The following is a 21,403-nucleotide window of genomic DNA, read 5'->3' as shown; positions in this document are numbered from 1 at the left end:
CAGTATACGGCTGCGAGTGTGAGCAGGGAGCCCTCGTTACGGAACCCGAAAAGTCAAACAGCCTCATTACAGAACCCGGAACGTCAAACACCCTCATTACAGAAGCCAGAGCGTCAAATACCCACAGTGGTAGGGATTAATTCCCCTTTTCTTTTGCCCTTGAGTCTACACAGAACTGGTCTCTTTCTTGTGCTTCAGCAACATCCCGTTGGTAGTTAAAGACAGAAACTAGGTGACCCCAGAAGCTGCCGTCTACCAACCTAAACAGCCCTGCTTCCTCCGACAGCACGATCAAGGGTACCCATGCAAACCCGGCACTCTAACACATGGTTAACATGGCTCAGGTCCCGCCCCCTGTTCCGTGTGGAGCCCACCCAGCACCCAGCCCCAGCCCAACAGTCCTGTGAATTTCTGAGCGGATTCGAATCCCCAGATACCTGGGGGCGGGGAGGCGGGGGGCTTACTGTGGATGCTGCTCTTGGCCATCCTTCTCTCAGCTCTCGTCCACGCACCGTGCCCCACCTTGATTCCCATCCTACCGCCATCTCCCCCACGTCCCGTCTAAGTGTGCAAATGCACACACAGCCTGTTCCTGTTCTGAATCGCACTGTTTTCTCCTTCTGGCTACACAAGCTTCCTCCTCTACCTGGTCTCTCCTCCCGGGCAGAATCCAATTTGTCCGAGTGTCTCACGGGGTGTCCGGAGCAGTAGCTCTGACATATAAGGTCAGGGGCATCGCTCTCGTGTCCCCCCCCCCCCCCCCCCCATTAAATAAAAATAGAAGATGTAGATGAGGAAAACACAAGATCTCTAAATGACACGTGATCTGCCATCGAGAAACACGGTGCTGTCTTGAGGATATTCTCTCTGGATTTTCATCTTTGCAAAAATGTGTGTGTGTGCACTTTGAGCCCCAAATGGGACCACGTTTTGGAACCTTCTTTTTGGCTGTTGATAAAATTATTTTCTTCATAAAGTTCCCGCACATTTTAAAAAACTTTTTCCTCTGGCAGTAAAATAGGTAAAATTTTTGTCGTTACGGTAACGACATGGCCCAATGGTAACCACGGTAACCATGTCCCAATGGTAACTGGGAATCGTTACCATTACGTTTCCGAAACAGCTCTCCTTGCTTTGTAAGAAAATATTGTTTTTGTATATATTTTTAAATCGTCCGCTTATTATTATTAGTTCTAATAGATTTTTAGTTAATTACCTTGGGTTTTCCACACTTTGTTTCTTTTGAAACCATGGCTTTTATTTTCTTTCCTTGGGCTTAAGTGCAGGAAGAAAAATCAGCTCTCGAAAGGAGTGATGACACATTAGGGAACGTCTCACGCACTCCCCCGCTCCCGTGCGTCTGGGATGGTATTGATTTGGGACTGACCACAGGACGTCCTACATTCCGGTGCCGGGCAGAGTCTGTCTCCTGAAAAATGGCTGGACCCGCGGCTGGTGAGCGAGGCTGGAATGTTCGGCAGAGATCAGGGCACCATGGGAACACCCACCTTCCGACCTCCCGGAGTGCCGTCTGGAGAGTCTGGGAACAGGGTGAAACCAGGTCCTGAGAAGGTCTATCGTCAGAAAATGGGATCAGTGGTCTGAGCCACATAACTGTGTCCAGGATGTGTATTTTTAAATCAATTTCCCATTTCACTCTATGAAGTATATTTCCAGGGGAAGAGAGGACAAGTAATCTATTTTGAAGCTCTACTTATTAAAGATTTTTCTCCCGTCTTTTCAACAAGCAGATACGGAATCTGGAACTAATCCTGGAACCTGTCAGGGATTTGGTGTGAACAAAAAAGGCACTTCTCTGCTCTGACCCTCTCAGCCCCTGCACAGTGGAGGTCCGCAGGATCAGACCTGCTTTTCCATCCACACGCGCCCTGACGGCCCCATCGGCACACGGCCATCCTCGCGTGTGTGAACCCCACAGGGCCTCTCCGGCCTGACTGCCCCGGGCACGGCCGTCAGGACCACATCTCAGTGGGTAGCTCCTAGGGACCCCAGACTCAACACGGCCAACGCAGCGCCCTGGGTCTGCCCCCACGGCCCCTACCCGAAAACTCTCCTTCCCACAGGCGGGCCCACGAGAAAACGGGACAACTTTGCACCCAGTCCTACAACGTCGTGAAGCTGTCCTCGACTCCTCCCTTCTTCCTCTCCTGCCTCGGATCCACCCCGAGCCCGTCCCTCCACCTGCTGAAGCCACGGCCACCTCTGCCCGGACCCCTGCCGTGGCTCCTACCCCCGCATCCACCCACACGGCAGCCAGATCATATCTGGAAGAGAATCCAACCCAAACAGGAATGTTCCCAGCAGTTCTGTTTGAAAAAGCCCGACCCGGGACAGAGCCCAGTGTCCCTCGGCGTGTGACTCAGTACACGTGGTACACACGTGCCACGGGGCCCTTGCCACACGGCAATCACACGGAACGGACTGTGAAGACACACGGCAACCTCGGGAGTCCCTAGGGCGTTACGTTGAGTGAGAAAGGCCGATCTCAGTAAACTGCATGATTCCCTTTACAGACCATCCTCAAAACGACAGGCAAGTGCAGGGACGGTGGAGGGAGGCAGTGGTACAAGGGGCTCCGGCGGGGAGAGCTCCGTGGTGGTGGCTCCATGGATCTGCGTGTGGGATAGGACACGTGGCACTGATGGTTCCGGAACTTCCTGGTCATCACCGAAGACGTTACCACAGGAGCGGATATCGGATCTCTCCTAAAACTACTCTTTTTGGGATTTTTTTTTTCTTTTAGAAATTTCAGGTCCACAACAAAATTGAGAGGAAAACAGGAATTCCCCACGTGTCTGCCCCCACATACACGCAGCCTCCGCATCATCAAAACACTCGCCAGCAGGACTGACTACACTTTTACCAAGGACGAGCCCACACGGACAGTGTCACCACCCCAAATCCACAGTGTACCCTGGGGTTCGCTCCCGGTGGTGTTACACGTTCTAGGAGGCTAGACAAATGCTACCTGCATAAACCCACCGTCACGACCCCATGGAGTGTTTTTACTCCCACCCCGGCCACCACGGACCTCTGTATGTTTCCACGGTTTCGCCTTTCCCAGAATGTCACGTGGTCGGGACCACGTAACTGGTAGCCTTTCAGACTGGCTTCTTTCGCTCATTTCCCGCTGATGCTGAAGTATATTCCGTTGTCTGGATGGACCAGGGTTTATCCATCACCCACGGAAGGGCATCTTGGCTGCTCGGAGTTTTGGTGATTACGACTAAAGCTGCTGCAGACGGCCGTGCGCGGGTTCTCGCGTGGACCTGATTTGTCTATTCCTTGGGGTTAATGCCGAGCCGCGAAGGCGCTGGGCCACGTGTGGGGTTTTGTGGGAACGGCCACGCTGTCTCCCGGGGTGGCCGCACCACGTCCCCTACGGTGACGAACGAGACTTTCTGCTCCTCCACGTTCTCACCAGCGTGGGGTGTCGTCAGGGGCTCCGGATTTGGCTGTTCTGTGCTCCTTCTGCAACTTCCCGTGAACTTATAATCATTTCAAAAGAAGAACAATTTGACTATGCTATCTCCGTGCTGGCTTCCCGCCTCACTTGTGCATAAAGAATGTAGTCTCACCGTGACCCACACGGTCTCCTGAGCTGTCCCGCTAGCCCCCCTGCTCACTGGCACACCTATCATTCTATTCCGATGTCCCCCAAACGTGCCCTGCAACTCTGCCTCAGGGCCTTTGCACTCGCTCGTCCAGCTGGAACGTTCCTGCTCAAACGCCATCTCATCACTGAGCCTACCCTTGAACCCAGCCCCACTAATTCCTGTCTCACTCCATTACCGCACACCCCACGTCACCTGTCCTCACCGCACCATCGCGACCTGACCTCACACGTATTTACTGGGTCGTCTGTGTCGAGACTGTTCTGGAGAACGTAAACTTCACGAGGGCAGCAGGTTTGTTTCCATGTTATTACCTCCCCAGTGCGTAGCAGTGCCCAGCACGTAGATGTTCAACAAGTGGTCACCGAATCGATTACTCCATTCGCTGGGACTGTTGTCCTTATGGTTACGAGTTGCAACCTGAAGCCTCTCCCAGTCTGTCTTGGGTTCTCTTTATAGCGCGCACACGGGTTTTACCGTGCGACAATCTAAACATCCGTGCAGCGGGACTCCCTTCTTTCTCCTTCTGGACATTGTATCATAAGTAGAAGGACCCCCTCCCAAGCCAAGATTGTTTTCTGTCTCTTTTTTCTCTGGAAGGCTTCAAGTGTTTGCCTCTCTGGAAACTGCTGGGCAGAAAGCAGGAAGCAGAGAGGAGCTGCTTCTAGTCTCAAAGCTGTGAGCATCACTTCCTTTTCACGTTTGTTTTTATCCTCACGGTACCCCTTTGACAACCCTTCCGTTCCCAAGTTTGCCGGTAACCGGGGGCTCTGGTGGTGTTTCTGGCGGGCCACGGCTTGCACACGCCGTGTAGGCTGTACGAGATCTTGGCTCTGTGAGACGGCCAACGCTTTACCTTCAAACAGGGGAGTTTACCCTTCTGCCTGTGTCTGTGTGTCAGAAACACTTGAGGTTAGTTCTTTTACGCGAGTTTCACAGCTTGTATCTCTGCTTCAAAATCTTTGTAGAGGCAATGACTTCCTTGTTTTTAATATGATAATGACACGTTTGGTCACAATTTTTATCTGCCCCATGCCAACATTGTTGGTAAGCGTTTTCCATTTTCAGTCCGTTTTCCCCAGTGTTTCTTCCCTTTTATCCTGTATCCTTGGATAGACCCAGGGCTTCTCAACCCAGGCACCCCTAACATTTTGGGGTCCACGGCTTTGCTGTGGAGGCTGCCTTTGCACTGCCGGATGGATGTTCAGTGGCATCCTGGACCCCCAACCCCGGATGCCTCCTCCCCACTTGTGACAACCAAAAGTAGGTCCAGACACTGCCAAGGGGGCAGCCCCCAAGTGTCCCCGCAGGGTCACGGTTCTCCCCGTCGAGAACCACTAAGCTCCTGCCTCTGGTTGCTCATCCCAGAGACAGAAGGACACAAGCCTCTCGCGTGGAGATGAGCCCGTGCTGGGGCAGGCATGACGTCCCCTGTCGGCGTGTGGCGAGGGAGCAGGAGCCAACGAGCGCCCACAACCCTCTTCTCCAGCCCCCTGGGCACGGCAGGTGGCGCTCCACACGGGATGCACCACTCTCCTCCATCCGCCTGGCGAGGGGGAGCCAGTGACCCTCCCGAAGCCTGTCCCTAACAGCTCTCCGAGGATGAAGCCCAACCCTCTCTTACGGTGGCCTAGACTGTTCTGCTGGCCCTCACCGGCCTCTCCAACCTCGCTGCCCCTCGCGCACCTGTGTCCCCGCCCCCGCGCTCCGGCCAGCCAGAGTCCTGGCTTCCCCGAGCCATGCCCTGCCTCGAGCCTGGACCCCTGTCATCACGTGGCTCAGTGAATCCGTGGATGCACGAGTGAGTGACTTTTCTAATGTGTGTTTATACTTGAGAGAGACACAGAGTGGGGGGGGGGGGGCAGAAAGAGCGGGAGACACAGAATCCGAAGCAGGATCCAGGCTCTGAGCTGTCAGCACAGAGCCCGATGCGGGGCTGGAACCCAGAAAGTGTGAGATCATGACCCGAGCCGAAGTCGGACACTCAACCGACTGAGCCACCCAGGCGCCCCAATGTTTATTTACTTATTTACTTGAGAGAGACAGAGACAGAGACAGAGCGAGAGCGGGGAAGGGGCAGAGACAGAAGAAGACACAGAATCTGAAACAGGCTCCAGGCTCCCAGCTGTCGGCACAGAGCCCGACGCGGGGCTCGAAGTCATGAACCTCAGATCATGAGCTGAAATCGGACACATAACAATGAGTCACCCAGGCGCCCCAGGATTTGCTTTCTTACTGATGTCATTCTGCCTCCTCCTCCTCCACCTCCCCGTCCTCCTCCTCCATCAACTCCTCCTCCTCCTCCTCCTCTGCCTCCTCCACCTCCTCCCACTGCTCCTCCACCTCCACCACATCCCCGTCCTCCTCCTCCATCAACTCCTCCTCCTCCTCTGCCTTCTCCTCCTCCACCTCCTCCTCCTCCACGTCCTCCTCCTCCATCAACTCCTCCTCCTCCTCCTCCCGCACCTCCAGCTGCACCCAAGCTACTCTCTGATGCGACTATTCGCCGCAGCAAACGTGCATCATCCCAGTTTCAAGGGGGAGAATTGAAAAGTGCCTTCGCTGGGAGGTTCTGAATGGAGGTTCTGCAGAGACACGTTTCCTTGCGCTGAGAACCAGCCCAGCTCTCAGAGCCAAGGTGAGCCTTACTGGCGTTTCCATCCTGCCCTCTTGTGGTCATTTCTCGCATCGCGGCAGTCCTCAGAAAAGGAAATGCCCTGAGTGTTTCCGGGAAAAGTCATCAAGGGACTGAGCACGGCAGTTGGAGCAGCGCTGACTGGGAACAATTCGCGTTCACGCCACTTCCCTTCGGGGACTTCGCTCTCACCGCAGACGGAAGACCCCCAGCCCAGCAGTGGGTCACCCTGAGTGGCCGCACACGGCCAGGGGCGGCTGGACCGGGGGTCCCGCCCGACTCTACGCTTGGTGCCCGGTACCTTGCTCACCGGGCTGAAGGGTGACTGTGCCTCTGCTCGAGCCCGAGACCCGTCCTCCCCCGCCCGCAGACGTCAGGCTCCCTGTTCCCGGGCTCCGACTCGGGCCCGGGTTTCCACCACAGACCCCTCGGCCCCAGACCAAATACCACCTCTGGCTCTCCTGGTTTCTCCGGCTTGCTTCTGGCAGACGCAGGGACTTCTCAGCGCCCGTAAGCGTGAGAGTCAGTTCTCACAGCAAACCTACGGTAAGTCCTGTCGTGTCTGTGTCTCCGTTTCTCATACACATACAGTCTGGAAGAAACGTCCCCCCCTCGGTGGCACCACATTCACAAAGGACAGAATCAGCAGCTCCAGCCTGAGCCACGTTCCCCTGCGACCCTGCCTCACCCCCGACCAACTACTCCTGTATCCAAAGCTTTTGCCAGGAATGGGTTTTACTAAGCCATTTGTCTTTCAGAGCCTCTTGAGAGAAGTAAAAAGCATCCCTCAGTTTACTCTTACTAGCCGGACGGTACTAGCCGGACGGCTTTGGGAAAACCTGAGTAAATGACCCGTGCCTCAGTTTCCCCACTGTAAAACGGGAATGTTGAGAGTCCCCGCGTCACAAAGCCATTTGGAGAGCTAAATGAGGGGACACACGCCAAGCGTCTCCCACTTGGGTTTGCTCACAGGAAGAGCGGAGAGTGATTCCTTCCACGGTGGCCGTGATTAGGATTAGTTCTTAAATCCCCAGCCGCGTTAGAACAAAGGATCCAGGAGCGCCGTGTCGGGACCCAGGGTCAAGACCAAGTACCAGAATAGCAGTTCCTGGTGCTCTGATCGCTTGGGGAACCACAAGGGGCTCGGCAGCTGAGCCTGGACCCGGGGACGGAGGCGGACGCGTGCACGTGTCACTGTGTCACAATTACGCGTCACTCTCCTGTTGGGGGACACTTGGCCTGAACGGGGTTTTGCCAGATGCCAGGGTTGTTACCTCCTCGTCTGCTGCGTATTTTCCTGGCAAGTTTTTTTCGTCCTTTTTTGAATGTCTGCATCTCTCCGTCTGTTAAAGGAAATGTACTTGGATCTTACACTTTTGTCTGAGAGTTTCTGTTTAATTGGTTACCTGTCCTTTTATCCTATTTTTTATTTTTTTAAATTTACACCCAAATTACTTAGCATATAGCGCAACAACGATTTCAGAAGTAGATTCCTTAGTGCCCCCCCCCCCCCCCACGGCGTGTCGTGTGGCTTCGTGCGACCCTCGGGGCCTGTTTGCCCGGCCTGCGCGCTCAGGCTCCCCGGGCCTGGGAATGTGCACGACCAGAAGCCAAGGCCAGGCCCTGGTCGGCGTCTTCCCGGAGAGTCGAGGAGGGAGGAGGGCGCCCCGGACGCAGAATCGCAGCGCAGAGCAGGACCTGACAGGTTGTTCACACGGCACTTTAACCCCCCGCCCCGGGTACTAGCGGGGACACAGCAGGGAAGAGGGGACGCCCGGGGGCAGCTGGAACCCGTCTCCATCAGCCGCTCGCCAGTCGGGTCTGCCGTGCCCTCGCCCCACAGGCTCGCCGTCCGGGCCGCTGGTCCCGGCTTCCTGACCTCCGGGGGGCCCTGGTGGCCTGGGGCCGACAGGCAGGACAGGCGGGCACGGGGCCTCGGTCCGTCCTCCAAGTCCCCTCGTCGGTGCCGGCCCGGCCCCGGCCCCTTCCCGCTCCTCCCCACGCTGTTCCACCTCCCCGAGGTCGCGGGCACAGAACGCGTCCTCGGATGCTCGCGCCCTGCCTGCTTCCGTAGTCCCTGCAGGCCGCGTCTGGAGGATGGCCGCTCGCCAGGTCACCGCCCTGAAGAGGGCACGGGATGTGTCAGCCTACTCTTACACACACGCCTGTACACGCGTACCACACACGTGCTTACATGCACACAAACTAAGACACACACCGTGCACACGCACACACATATCGCACACACACACGCACACGCTCCCCTGTGATGCAGCCTCCAGCTGCCGGTCCGAGTGCAACACACCCAGCGCGTCCGTGAGCGCTGGCTGTCAAACGCACAAACCGAGGATCGCTTCACACACGCAGTCCCCCCACCCCAGGGTCGCACCCGCCTGAGAACCAGTCCTGTTAAGATGAGCTGCCCTGTGTGGCGAATTAGAGAGACTACAGTTAATACCTCAACTGCCTAAAATGTGCCAAGTCAAGAATGAAAAGGACACGCAGCTCACATAGAGGCTCTGCGAGGGCAAGCCACGGGAGAAGCCAGACGCCCTTCTGAAGGCTGTCCGGCAGAGCTGGGACCCCTGTCCCCCAGCCCCCTCACCTACCTGGGCCTCGTTCCCTCCGCGAGGGACACGACTAGTAAGAGACGTGACTTGTTAAAACAAACGTGGCCTCGCACTCCAAGAGGGAGCGTGAACAGCGTGGTCTGTGGGCGCCCCCGAGAGTCGCGGCGGCAGCGGCCTCCTCTCCAGCAGGCCAGGTGCCCTCTGGGAGTTCACACGCGGGGCACTTCCTCCTGTAGCCCCTGGGTCTCTCACACGAACCCCCGGACACACAGAAGCTTCCTAGAAAGTGCAATGGCCCTGTCTGGGCTCTGCCGCCCTCGCTGGCCTCACGCAGGCAACTGTTTCCCATCAAGTTTTGCAAGGCCTGTCCGTGATCGGCAGAACCAAGGACCCGTCACATGAGCACAGCACACGGGCAGGGACGTCCGGTGACAAGCCACTGCAAGCTGCTGAACGTCCGCCCCGCAAGGAACGCCGCGAACGGCTGGCTGTCCGTTTTCACATTTAGATTTTGACGTTCGAAGCCTCTCAGGGACCATTACGTCTGGTTTATTTACTCGTCTCGTTGGAGAGAGTGACGAAAGAGGGAATCGGCGGGTCTGAGCCCAGCGCTGCGCGGGGCACATTCACTCACGTGGTCCCACCGGGGCTGGAAGACACACACGCACGCCTCCACCTGCAGACCCACCTACACGGTCAGAGGGCGGCGGCCTCTTCCCGGGCTGCCCGCCCCGGGGCTTCCGTGTATCCAGAGCTCTGTTCCGACCCTCACTTCGCGGAATCTGCAACACCTGTCATTTTCTTCCTCCCCACCTCTGTCCTGCTTTAAGTTGAGCGGGGCATTAATTTTTTAAGTAAGGGAGAGGAAATGCCATCAGGGACATAGACACAGACAAGCAGTATTTATCTTTCAACCAAGCTAAGTAAGCCTCACGGAGCTTCGTTTCCACGTGACGTGTTCCAGCGCACCTCGCCCACGACGCGTTCACACCTGCCAGACGGCGCGGGCTTCGGATTTCTTGGCAGAGGTACTTTAAGGCAAACATCGGATCTTCCTTCGAGAGCTATTACGGAGACATGTGATCAGTAATGTATTAACTTCTTACGAACAGGCAACGCTATACATTCAGTAACGAATAATGTATTAAGACCTTAGTACGTGGCAGGCGCTATTCTAGGGACCAAGGACACGGCATGGAGTTTACATGTGGTGGCGTAAGAAGGACAATAAACAGACGAGTACACGTATGTGTCAGTGGTGACAAAACTAGCTTCGAAGAAAAGCAGGGACAGGGAGACGAGGAGGCCGGGGCAGGTGAGAGGGAGCCATCTCGAATGGAGTCGTTAGGGTAGATCTTGCTGCTAATGTGACATCTAGCCAAAAGGAAGTGATGGAGGCCATGCAGGTGTCAGAGAGATGGTGTTCTAATTGGAAATGGCATGTGCAAAGGCCCTGGGGCAGAGGCAAGGCCCAGTGTGTGACAGGAAGAGCAAGGAGACCTGGGTGGAGTGAGAGAGGGGAGCAGGGCAGCCGGTATGCCGATGACGCGGGATCTCCCGGCCCACAGCGAGGACTCTGCCGTGACCCGAGGGACCTGTGGAGCCACGGGCAGGTGGTGACCCAGAATGACACGGTCTGACTTGAGTTTTAAGCAGACGCCGTGGCTGCTGAAATGGCACGTAGCACGGCCACTCCCCGTCTTCTCCCTGTTCTCGGCCCCTCTGTCCGGACCCCATGATGACGCTGCCTCCTCAGTGACCTCCTGAGTCTGAGGCAACAAAGTAACCGAGGCCCTAGTCACTGCCTCCGCTCGCCTGGGAGATTTGCCCGCGGTCTGCGCACGCCTGCACACAGACCCCGCACGCCCCGCGAGGGCAGCCTTGCTCCATCACACTGTCTGCACGGGTGCCCACAGCCCCCATCCGCCTGTAAGCTCCTTCAGGGCAAAGAAACAAAGGCACAGGTCTCCACGGTGCTCAGGCCTCGTTTTTATTAAACCACGTGCTGCCTCCGGGGAGATACAGCCGACCGAAGGCACCCGGCCACGGGTCTCCTCCCGCTTCCACGGCGGGCACCCCTGCTCGCCCGGGACGGGAAATTTCTGCAAAGCCACCCGCCCCGGGGCCCGGCTTCTCCAGGCACAGACAGCTCCACAGAGGGAAGCAGACTAAAGAGCCCCTTCTTCCGCACAGAGGCCTGGACACACACGGGCCGGATGACCCGGGCACCGTGGGGCAGAGGGAGCGCCCGGAGCCGCCCCAGGAGGCCTGGGCACGCGGGGTTCCTCCTCTGGCCAGGCGCGGGTCACTTCCTGTGGCCCTGCACAGCGGCCAATCTCAGCCTGGCCACTCGCTCTTCTCGGCGTCACGCACGTAACGCAGTCAGATGCGTCCCCGTCACCGGGCTCTGTGGGCGCCGGCCGCCGGGACACCGGGAGCGGGCACCTGGGAGCTCGGTGCCCCCCCCTACCCCTCCCCGGGTGGCTCTGCCTCAGGCCCAGCAGGAGCCCATGACCTAGGAGGGCAGCTCCGTGCTGGGGGCGGGGCGCAAGGTCTAGGAGTGCGCCACCCGGGGGGCGGGCCGCTTCTCCGTGAAGAAGCTTTTCAGCAGCAGCACCTGGCTGAAACTGACCAGGAACAGGGCGACGGTCTCGCCGACAGACCAGTACGAGACCCGGCTGTTCAGCTCCTCCGCCCGCGCCCGGTCCTGGGCCTCGCGGAGCCGGTAATGCGTCTGGGAGTCAATCACCGTCTTCAGGGCCTCGTGGATGGTCACACAGGCCGACTCCATCTGGGCGGGAGGAGAAGAGCAGTCATGTTCTAACCCCGAGAGGAGCGTGCAATCCGCACACGGCCCACGCCGACACCCGGGCCACGTCCCCTGAGCCGCCGGCACCCGAGGCTCCCATTAGGAGGTGGCGGAGTCAGGAGCGGAGCCCACGTGTCTGAGTCCCGAGCCCAGGCCTTCGAACGCGGCCCTGGGGTCTCACCTAACATTCGGGACAGTGGCGGGCGGGGATCGCCACCCCGCTGGTAGGAGGCCTGACTGACTGCTGGCCCCGCACACAGATGAGAAAACTGAGGCTCCAAGAGGCCGTGTGACCTGCCCGAGGTCAGAGACGTGAGTCACAGTGGTGGGGGCCTGTTCCTGTCACCCCTCTCGTGTACGCACACACACCCGACCGCACATATGAACGCGCACGCTTACACACACACGCTCACGTGGGACCCCCTTCACCCGGCTCCGCGTACTGAGGCAGAACCTTGAATCCGTTCCCCCTCCCCCACACCTGCCCGACTCCCGCGACACGATGAGCTGTGACTAGGTCACCCTCACGCCACAGCCACCACCCCAGCACCTGACCTGACCACAGGAGCCGCTGAAAGGGAGCAGAGCTCCAGCGGCCAGCCTAGAGGACACAGGCACGTGCGGGGACCAGAGGAGGTCTCTGGGGGCCGGGGCACAACAGCCGACAAGGACCCGAACCCGCCAACAGTCTGGCGAGCGCGGAAGCTGATCCCCGGCCTCACCCCGACCCAGTCTGGGGACCCGCGTGGCCCGGACCGCCCGCCTGCGGCACTGAGGAGCACGTGGTCCGCTTCGGACGCTCGGTTACACCACGAAGGGAATCACAAGCCCACAGTGGTCATGAGGCTCACTCACAGGTGACCTATGACACGCATTCATCCGAAACCTAGAAGATTCTATCCCAACGAGGCCAGAGAAGCTCGCAACGCGTCCCAGAGACACTTGCTTCGGTCCCCAAAGCGCAGAGGTGAACTGTCCACACCATGAGCGCAGGAAGGGAGGGGAGACCGAGTCACGGAGCCACCGCCTGACTGACCCCCAACACCCTCCCTTGTGTCACAAATGGAACTGTTTCCGGGAGGCAAATAGGAGACTGTGGCCAAAAAGCAACGTCGCCCTTACTTGCCTCACGGGCTGTTCACTCCGGGCCACGGCAGGCGCCACACCAGGCCACGCAAGGGAGGACGAGGCCTCCTTTCGGCCCCGGCGTTTCCAAGGCCACGTATCGTGTCCACCCGATGACTGGTCTGCCGCCAGGGCTACGGTTTCATGCGGACACGCGGGCGGCTGCTGTCACCCGGGTCCGTGGGAAGAGCTGCAAAGTGCCACCCAGACAGGAAGCGACAGGGTCACTGCCACCCAGGTGGAATTAGGGGAGCTTCACAGGGCAGCACTTCAAGGGGCAGAATCCAGGGTAACAAACCCACTTTCTCGGGGACACCCGCACACCCTGTCATCTCAGGCTGGCGCCCGGCGTCGTCACCTGCCCCACACTTGGTAGGCGGCTCGTACCTACAGGCGTCAGACGCTGAGAAGCGGCCACCTGATCCTGGAAGGGCTCCTGACACCAAGGAGTTCCTTGATGTGTCAACCGGCTCCAAATGCCGGCCACAACAGGACCACCAGGGGCACAGACCTCTGCCGGACGCACGGCGGCATTCGTAGGCGCTGACACCCCCCCCCCCCCCCCGCCCCAGCTCTTCAGGTGACGCTTCTGGAGCTCACGAAGGCGTGTCCGCCATCACAGAATGAACAGCGGATAAGGGCTAGGAAGGGCCAGGAAGGAGGCCGCGGCGTGGGGTCAGGCTACTCTGCGAGCCTGTGTCCAGGCCAAATCACGACACGGCCTTTCTGGAAGCCTCTCTAGTCCAGCTGCACTGGTCACTGCGGTTCTGCGGGAAAGACAGGGCAGAGCGGCGGACAGACGTGGGCACCGAGGGCCCCGCCACAAGCAGGTTCGGGGTGTCCTTGAGATCAGCGGGGGCCGGGGACGCACACGTAGGCACGCGCGCCTGTGGGACCTGCACACACACACACACTCACTGTGCATGCACACACAGACTTTGCCTTTAAGCACGAGCCAAGGGCCCACGTGGGCTTCCGGGCTAGAATTCCACCCTCTACGCTTAGGTCCGTCCCACGCTCATTCAGAGACTCGGAGCGGGCGCTCCCTGGGCCCTGGGCCTGGCTGGGGGGGTCAGGAGTGCAGGTCGCAGGTGCAGGCTCCTCCCAGGGCCCAGCATCGCTGGAAAAGGAGGGAGGGAAGAGGAAGAGAGACAGGGAGGACCCTGAGGTCACAGGTGCAGAGGCCGAGGCAGAGGACACGTCGGGTCCGCCGTGCGAGGCGCCACGTCGGAGGCCGCGTCCCACCCACAGGCCAGAGACGGGCACCGCGGTTCTGAGAAGAGGGCGGCGGTGGCCTTCACATCAAGGTCTCAGATCAGGCCCCGGAGGGTAAAGCAGCAACGGGCAGGAACGCAGCTCTCCCAGCATCAAGGCCACGGGGACCCAGGGGCAACACAGCACAGGATGCACACCCCCCCCCCCCGAAGCACCCCCTGCCCAGAAAGGCACACTACGTCCCCATCACTGGGACCCCGCCTGTGCCAGTGCACGGCCCGTGACCACGAGCTTTCCGTTAGGAAACCCGTCCAGCCTGCTTCCTACCCTGCGGAATCCCTTCTGCTTCCAAGAACCCTGTTTTCTCAGGGCCCTGGGCCCCCTGGGCTGGAGTGTGGCTTCCGCCCTGGCTGGTTCCCTGGCTGGAATCCGGGAGCCTCCCGGGGTTTCTGGTCACTGCTGTCTTGTGACAGTTGCTCCCTGGAGACACCCCGATCCGTCCCCCTCCCGGGACCATCCCCTTCCTCTGCTGCCACACCGGCGTCTCACCCTGTCTGTCCTGCCTGGCGATGCTCCAGTCTTCAGCCTGCAACCACCAGCAAGGTCCCCCAGCCTGCACCCCACGGGGCCCCCACGGACAGGAGCACTCGGGTGCTTACAGACTTCAAGAGCTCGGAGCCAGGGAAGTACGAGCTGACCTCAGAGCAGAGGTGGGAGAACCTTTAATCCTCCCTGGAACACCAGTGAGCGGCCCGGGGCCTCTGACCTCCGCTGGAAAACCTTCAGCCTCTGCTGGGATCTGCCCGGACTCTCAGGAAGCTCAGCTGCCCCAGGGGCACCCTCCCGGCCCCTGCCCTCTCCTGGGAGCCTGGTCAGGCTGGGACCCAAGCTGGAGACAAGTCCCCGTGGCCTTAGCCCCGGCCTGGACCTTGGTCACTCTGGATCCCGCTCTTCCATCAGAGTTTGGGTTCGGGGGCCAGAAAACATGGCCTCTGGCCCACCGCTGTGCTGGAAGAGGGTGGGGGGGGGGGGGGCAGGGGGTGTGAGAAAAGAGCCGGGGCCAATGGGGGATCCAAGCCACGCCAAGAAAACAAGGTCTGGGGAGGGACGTGCACGTGCCGGCCCCTCCCGAGAGCCGTCCCTTAAACCACAGCTCTGACCACAGCGCCCCGTGGCTAACTGACATGGCCACACATCTCAGCCTGCCGCCAGCAGGCACCAGCACACAGGAAATGCCCGCCACATGGGAGCCAGGCTCTCAGGTGTAGACACAGACAGACGGTGCTCAAGGCTGGGGGTGGGGGCGGGCGGGGTGGTCAGGGGAAGGGACCCCCTCTGGAGGCTGGGCAGGAGAAAACAGGAGATCCGGCCACGCAGAAGGGGGTGAGTAGTCAGTTTCCTGCAAGAAAACCAAATCTAATTCTAAGCCTCCAGGAAAGGATTTCTCGATCGCAGTGACCACCGTTAAGCCTTTTCTCTACCCGATCTGTCTTCCACCGGTTAGAGGGGGAGACCTTCAGCTCTGCTTCCAGAGTTCCCACATCTTCAGCACGGAGGCTGTCTCGTCGGTGAGCCACAGAACTCCCAAGAGTACGGGCTGTGAGACCTCCCACCCAGGACACGCCACAGGTCACGCGGCCAGGCTCAGACCCAGGGCCGTCTGGCGGAACCTGCCACGCGTGGCCACTGGCCACCTGTGACTGCTGGGCCCCGGAAATGTGGCTACGCAGCCAACGAGGAAACGAGTTTTTAATTTCATTTTAATAAACTTACGTTGCAATAGCCGTACGTGGCCAGGCCACACCCCGGACTGGGTGGCAGTAACCCCCATCTGCTCAAGGAGGGCAGACGAACCCACGGTCAGAGCCACAGAGGAAGGGAGCGGGTGACCACGTGACCACCGAGAGGCCGCCCAGAAGGCGACCTGGCCCCGCTGGAGACTTAGACGCTCTGGCTTTGGATCAGGAGCAGCGCAGCCCCGACGGTCAATCCCGTCTTGCGGGGTCCCCTGGGCCCCGCCACGCAGTCACGTGGCAAGTCTGTGCCATGCGCCACGACGGGGGGCAGGGGATACCAGGGTAAGGGGCACGGGTTGCTGGGCGGGCCTCGGGAAGCCGAAGCCTGCACTGCGCGTGAGGGGCAGGAGGGAGACTGACGAAGGAGCCTGGGCTCAGTCTGTCACTGGCCCCGAGAGCCCACGCACGACCATCTATCCCCGATTCTCTTCCAGAGTGTGTGGGGCCCTGGCTGCGAGTCCACTGCCCAAGCAGACTGTCTCTGCCAGCCCTCCCGGCATCCAGGGGGCCGCGGGACACCTGGCAACGACGGGCTGAGCAGAAGTGCGGCGAATGACTCCCGGGCCGGGAGTCTGAAGAAGCAGGCGGCACTTCCGGAGGGAAGTCCGCTCAGAGCCCAGAGGAATGGAGCAGGGAGCCCACCAGACAGCACCCCGGATTCCTACGTCAGTCCGTGGAGGAAAGCTCTCCACCAACCTAGGTTACCGCTTGAGTGAGAAAAGATGTGCCACAGGGTTAAGCCACCGACACGTGGGGTTGATCTGCTGTCGCAGCTCACGTGGCCCTGACAACACACCCTACGAAGCAGGCGTTTGGTCTTGATGACGCACACACACTGTACACGCGGGGGGGGGGGGGGGGGGGACAGGCACGGACGCCTCCCGAGCGATGCCGTTTGAAAGGCCGGTGGGAACACGGAAATTCCAGAGGATCCGGCGAAACAACGCAGAGGGAGAGCACGAGGGGGACCGTGTCCTTTAGGACTGAATGCAGGAGGAGGCGAGGCCAACACTGAGCCGCGCAGGCCGGGAGCTGGGGGGGGCGGGGCGACTGAGTGCCGGCCAGGCCTAGGACCGGACCCGAGGGGAGGAATGGGCTGAAGGCGGAGCCCGGCCCGCGGCCGCCGACGTCCACTCACCTGGGTGAGGGCGGTGACCCTGTTCCCCATGTCTGGGAGGATGGGGGGCTCGTCGCCCACTTGGAAGTCAAAGTAGACGGTCTTGTGAGAGAAGGTGGAGAACTCATTGCTGAAGCAAAACTGATAAACGCCCTTGACCTCGGCCCGGTGCGTGAAGCTGTCGTACTGCTTCTTGGTTTCCCTGTAGATGGTCTTTCCCAGGGGGTCCTCCACGTAGCAGTCCACGTCATAGTGGCCTCCGGTAATGACCTGACAACCGGAGAGACACCCACCGTCTGCCTTACCAGTGGGGCAACCGGCGCGCGTGCAATGCCGACCGGCCACCGTGAACTTCCTAGAACAGGTGCTGGGATGCTCTCGGTCGTCCTGGGGACGACACTGAGGTTGGGAGAGTTTAAGTAAATCCGCCGTGGCCACACTGCTAGAAAGGGACAGGGCTAAGATCGGAATGCCCGTCTGCCCCACTTCCCAAGGTTTGGCTCTGCAAGGGCACAATGAGCTTAATCCTTCCCCTTTTACAGAAGAGGAAACTGAGGCTCTGAGATCAAGTAAACTGCCAGACGGGTCTGGTGACTGTTAATATTATTACTGATCAAATGCAAAAAGCAAATACAGATGAGAGTGCTCATAGACCCGGTGGCCATCAGAGGTGGGAGGGTCCTTGGGAATGACACAGTTCAAACTCTTTATACACATAAGAGTGACAAGATGGGCATTGGGCAAAATCACACAGGTGGTCATCGGCTATAACCAACGTCCATCAAGGGACACAGTCAGCGGCCTACATCTACTTCCAAAGTTCTTTGCGCAGATGGGAGGATTTCCTTTATAAGTGGTCGGCCCCCTGCTGCTGGAGGTGCCGAAATCAAGGTGACCATCCTTTGACAGGGCATTTCTGCCCTAGCAGTGACCAGACCACCTCCCAGGCCCCTCCAGCCTCATAATGACCGGTTTTTAGTGATTGTGGGGGGGGGGGGCTGTTGGGGGGGGCTGTTAACCCAGACACAATCTGCATGTTGTCCACAGAGATGTCAAAGTGGCCATACCAGCGACCCAGAGGCCATCCCACGCCATGTTGTCCACAGGCACAAGCCTCCTGCAGTGGCTCTGGCCAGAGAGGACCCATGAAGGGCCTGCCTCACTCCTGCTTGCCCACGCCACCTCATCCCGGGAACGCCTGGGAGCAGGTGTCCACGGGCAGGTGGCCGTCTGGGGAGGATTCCCACTGGCACCCCAACCCCAGATCTGCCCACTAAACCTCCGGGGCAGATCCCTCACCCGAGACCAGTCCCCACCCGTGCGCCGGGCGGTCTGTGGGAGAAGGCGGGAGTGCAGGAGCGGCAGCATATGGCCACAACAGGACTGCTTGCTGGTAAACACTGCGCATTGTCCCCACCCCTGCGCTCACCCCGCCTCCGCCTGTAAACCCTGGAGAAGCGGGGAGTACGACCACGAACCCACCTCCCGCCCCCACTGCCGTGCTTGAGTACACGCGGGACAAGGCGGGCCGAGAGCGCTGCCTCCCGCCCGCCCGCAGTGCCGCCCGTCGGGGCGCGGCCTCACCTGGTAGTCCAGGGAGAACTTAGCGCCCCGCTCCACGTCCTCGTGGAAGCACTGCTTGGCGCTGTCGGGCAGCTCGAAGGTGAGCTCGGCGCCCCGCGGCCGCTCGGCCCGGAGCAGGAGCAGGAGCAGCAGCAGCAGCAGCGGTGGCGACGGCGGGGAGCCGGGACGCGCGCCCGCGGGGCCCATGGCGCTCCGGTCCGGTCCCGGCCGGGGCGGTGGCTGCGGGGCGCCGGGCGCGGACGTGGCGTCCAGGCGGCGCTTCCGGGGAAGGCGCCCCGCCCCTTCCCTGCTGCGCGTGCGCGCTGGCTCCGCCGGGCAGGCCACGCCCCCTGCCCCTGCGGCGCCCGGCTTGGCGGGAGGGCTGGGGGCGGGGCAGGCGGGCGCGCTCCGCGGGAGCCCCGCACCCTGGGGCCACTGAGGCTGCGCTCAGCCACTTAGATGTCTGGGCTATCAGGACAAGGCGAAGGTTCTCCTGGGATGAAACGCTCTTTCTTTCTTTCCTTTGCCTTCTCAAAACCATGAAAGCGGGGAAATTGACCTACTGCCTTATCCATTACCATTGGCCTAAGAAGATATCTTGTATAATCGCTACTACAGGGTTTTGTAGAGCGGGTAAAGCAGAAAAGACACCGACTGTGGTCTGGCTACTCAGTAAAGAATTTTTCGGGACAGCGTGATCACATGTGCATCCGGATTTCCGCAAAGAATTGTACCGCCGTATAGACCCCCACGTGGACGACAGGGAAGTGTACCGCCGCGGGGCACATCTGGCCGTGAATTAACGTGCGAAGCTATGTCAAAGCGATCAGAACGGGTAATGTCATATTTGATGACTCTGTACCAGGCTCAGAGAAGGTATGTTGTGGTGTGCCTTGAGGCTCTTTCCCTGGTTCTGTCCTGCAGCACATTATTTTTTAGTTACTGATATATATGTGTGTGTGTGTGTGTGTGTGTGTGTGTATACACATATATATGTATATATCGATATCAATATATACATATATATCGATATATATGTATATGGAAAAAACATGTAAGAAATAATCATTTCATCTAGATGCACCGAGGGAAGAAGCAAATGACAGATGTAAGACTAAGATGACCTTGGCTAGCTGCGGTGCTAAGATTAACAAGAAATTTTGCCAGGTTAAATGTTAAGTCCTGTGTTTAAGTTCCAAGAAAACACCTGCATAAGCTCAGAGGCGGGAAGACTGACACGGCCGTAGCTCAGGCCACGGCATTCGAAGCCTGAGCCTCAACAACACTTAGCTGAGGGTAAGAGTGGGAATGCACCAACTGAGCAAGGAGGCCTGACTCGCCCCCTGGGGGTTAATAAAGGAACAGAACTGTCACAGCACCTATGGGGTGGAGTAACTGTCACACTGTCTCAGGCACTGATCAGAGCACATCTGTGTTACTACCTTGGAAGGGACATGAATAAAACAGGGGAAAAAGTCACAGCGAGGTAGTTAGGAGGGGACCAGTCTAGTAAGCTGCCAGGAAGGCTGTTCAAACAAAGTGAAGTCAAAGGAAACAGGATATAACCCTGAAGAATAAAATCTAAGGATGAAGAAAGTGTTAACTTTAAAAAGTTTGCATAACAGCAATCTTTACAGCTACCATTCAGCACCTACAAGGTGCCGGCCTGCAGTGTTAGCTACTCACACACTTCATGTATTTTGCATTAATTAATCTGCACGAGTGGCCATGCAAAAACAAACAAAAAAAAAGTGTTATTATTCCCCCTTTGACAAAGAAGAAACAGAAGCTCAGGAGGTTTAATTAAATAGCATTTGTTTCGGTCGGCCTTTGCCGTGTGAGTCAGTGGCTTAAACCAACAAAGACGCACAATTTCTCGTGATTTCGTGGTTGTCTGGGTGGTGCTTCAGCCGCTTTTGCTTGGGCTTATTCACGCAGCTGCCTTCGGCCAAGGGTCCTCGGGGCTGGAGGTCCAAGATGGTCCCACTGAAGAGGCGGCCGGCTGATGTGGGCTGCTGGCTAGAGCAGCTCAGTTTTGCATGCATCGTCTCCCTCTTGTGGGTTACATGATTTCTTCATATGGCAGGCTCAGGGCAGCATCCCACGAGGGCCAGGGCAGAAACAGCAAGGCCCCCCCAAAAGAACTACACTCCAATATCACTTTTGTCACTTTCTGTTTGCCAAAGCAAGTCCAAGGCCAGACCAGGTTCAAGGTGAAAAAATGGACTCCATCTCTGGATGGAGGAGGCCTAAGTCACGTTCAGAGGAGAAGTATGTTGGGTGGCAGGAATCTGTGGCCACTAAACAAGCTGCCAGGGTCCCCAAACTCAGCTTGTTAATAGCTAAGCTAGGGGCGCCTGGGGGGCTCAGTTGGTTAAGCGTCCAATTCTTGGTTTTGGCTCAGGTCAGGATCTCTCGGTTCGTGGGTTTGAGCCACGCATCTGACAGCACAGAGCCTGCGTGGGATTCTCTCTCTCCCTCTCTCTCTCTCTTTCAACATAAGTAAATAAACTTTAAAGAAAAAATCATCAAGCAGAAACTGGGTAAACAAACAATTCACATGTTGTCCCCAGTGAATGAAAACACAACTCTAACTAGATTAAATGATACACGAATATCTTACTTCATGTAACGGGAAGTTCAGAGGTAATGCAGCCTGCAGGCAGAGCATGATCAAGGCTCCAGTCCGTCTCCCTAGCAGCTCTGCCCTCCTCTGCACGTTGGTTTATCCTTTGACTCCATTCTCTCATCGTCAAAAGAGGGCTGTCAAACCAAACAAACAAACAAACAAACAAGCTTCGGAACAACATGTTTATTGGGTCACATCTAGTAGGAGGTAGAGAAAATCTGTGAACCAGGGGATGTATGTCCTTCGTTCAGCCCAGCTGGTCCAGTCAGGCCATGTCTCCTTCTCTGGATCTAAGGCACTGAGAAGGGA

At 58.4% G+C, this 21,403-nt stretch overlaps 1 protein-coding gene across 3 annotated transcripts in view; it reads right to left on the bottom strand.

Moving 5' to 3' along the window:
* TMED3 (transmembrane p24 trafficking protein 3) overlaps positions 1–18,762 on the bottom strand; it is a 92,017-nt gene extending 73,255 nt beyond the window's left edge. The window contains exons 1-3 of one of the 3 annotated variants that reach the window (XM_045452241.1): positions 18,487–18,762; positions 16,924–17,172; positions 1,117–1,540 (exon numbers count right to left, since the gene is read on the bottom strand). In XM_045452241.1, coding sequence (XP_045308197.1) covers positions 1,277–1,540; positions 16,924–17,172; positions 18,487–18,672 — 699 coding nt within the window. In that variant the 5' untranslated portion in view covers positions 18,673–18,762 and the 3' untranslated portion in view covers positions 1,117–1,276. Of the gene's footprint in view, positions 1–1,116; positions 1,541–10,809; positions 11,632–16,923; positions 17,173–18,486 lie in introns of those variants that run through there. The other 2 variants (XM_045452242.1, XM_045452243.1) reach the window with 2 other exon arrangements.
* Between the last annotated feature and the right edge of the window lie 2,641 nt (positions 18,763–21,403).

This window comes from Leopardus geoffroyi, chromosome B3 (assembly GCF_018350155.1).
Source record: "Leopardus geoffroyi isolate Oge1 chromosome B3, O.geoffroyi_Oge1_pat1.0, whole genome shotgun sequence".
Classification (NCBI taxonomy): Eukaryota; Metazoa; Chordata; class Mammalia; order Carnivora; family Felidae; genus Leopardus; species Leopardus geoffroyi.
The sequence above is the reverse complement of the archived record's forward strand: the minus strand, read 5'-3'. Positions and strand labels throughout refer to the sequence as shown.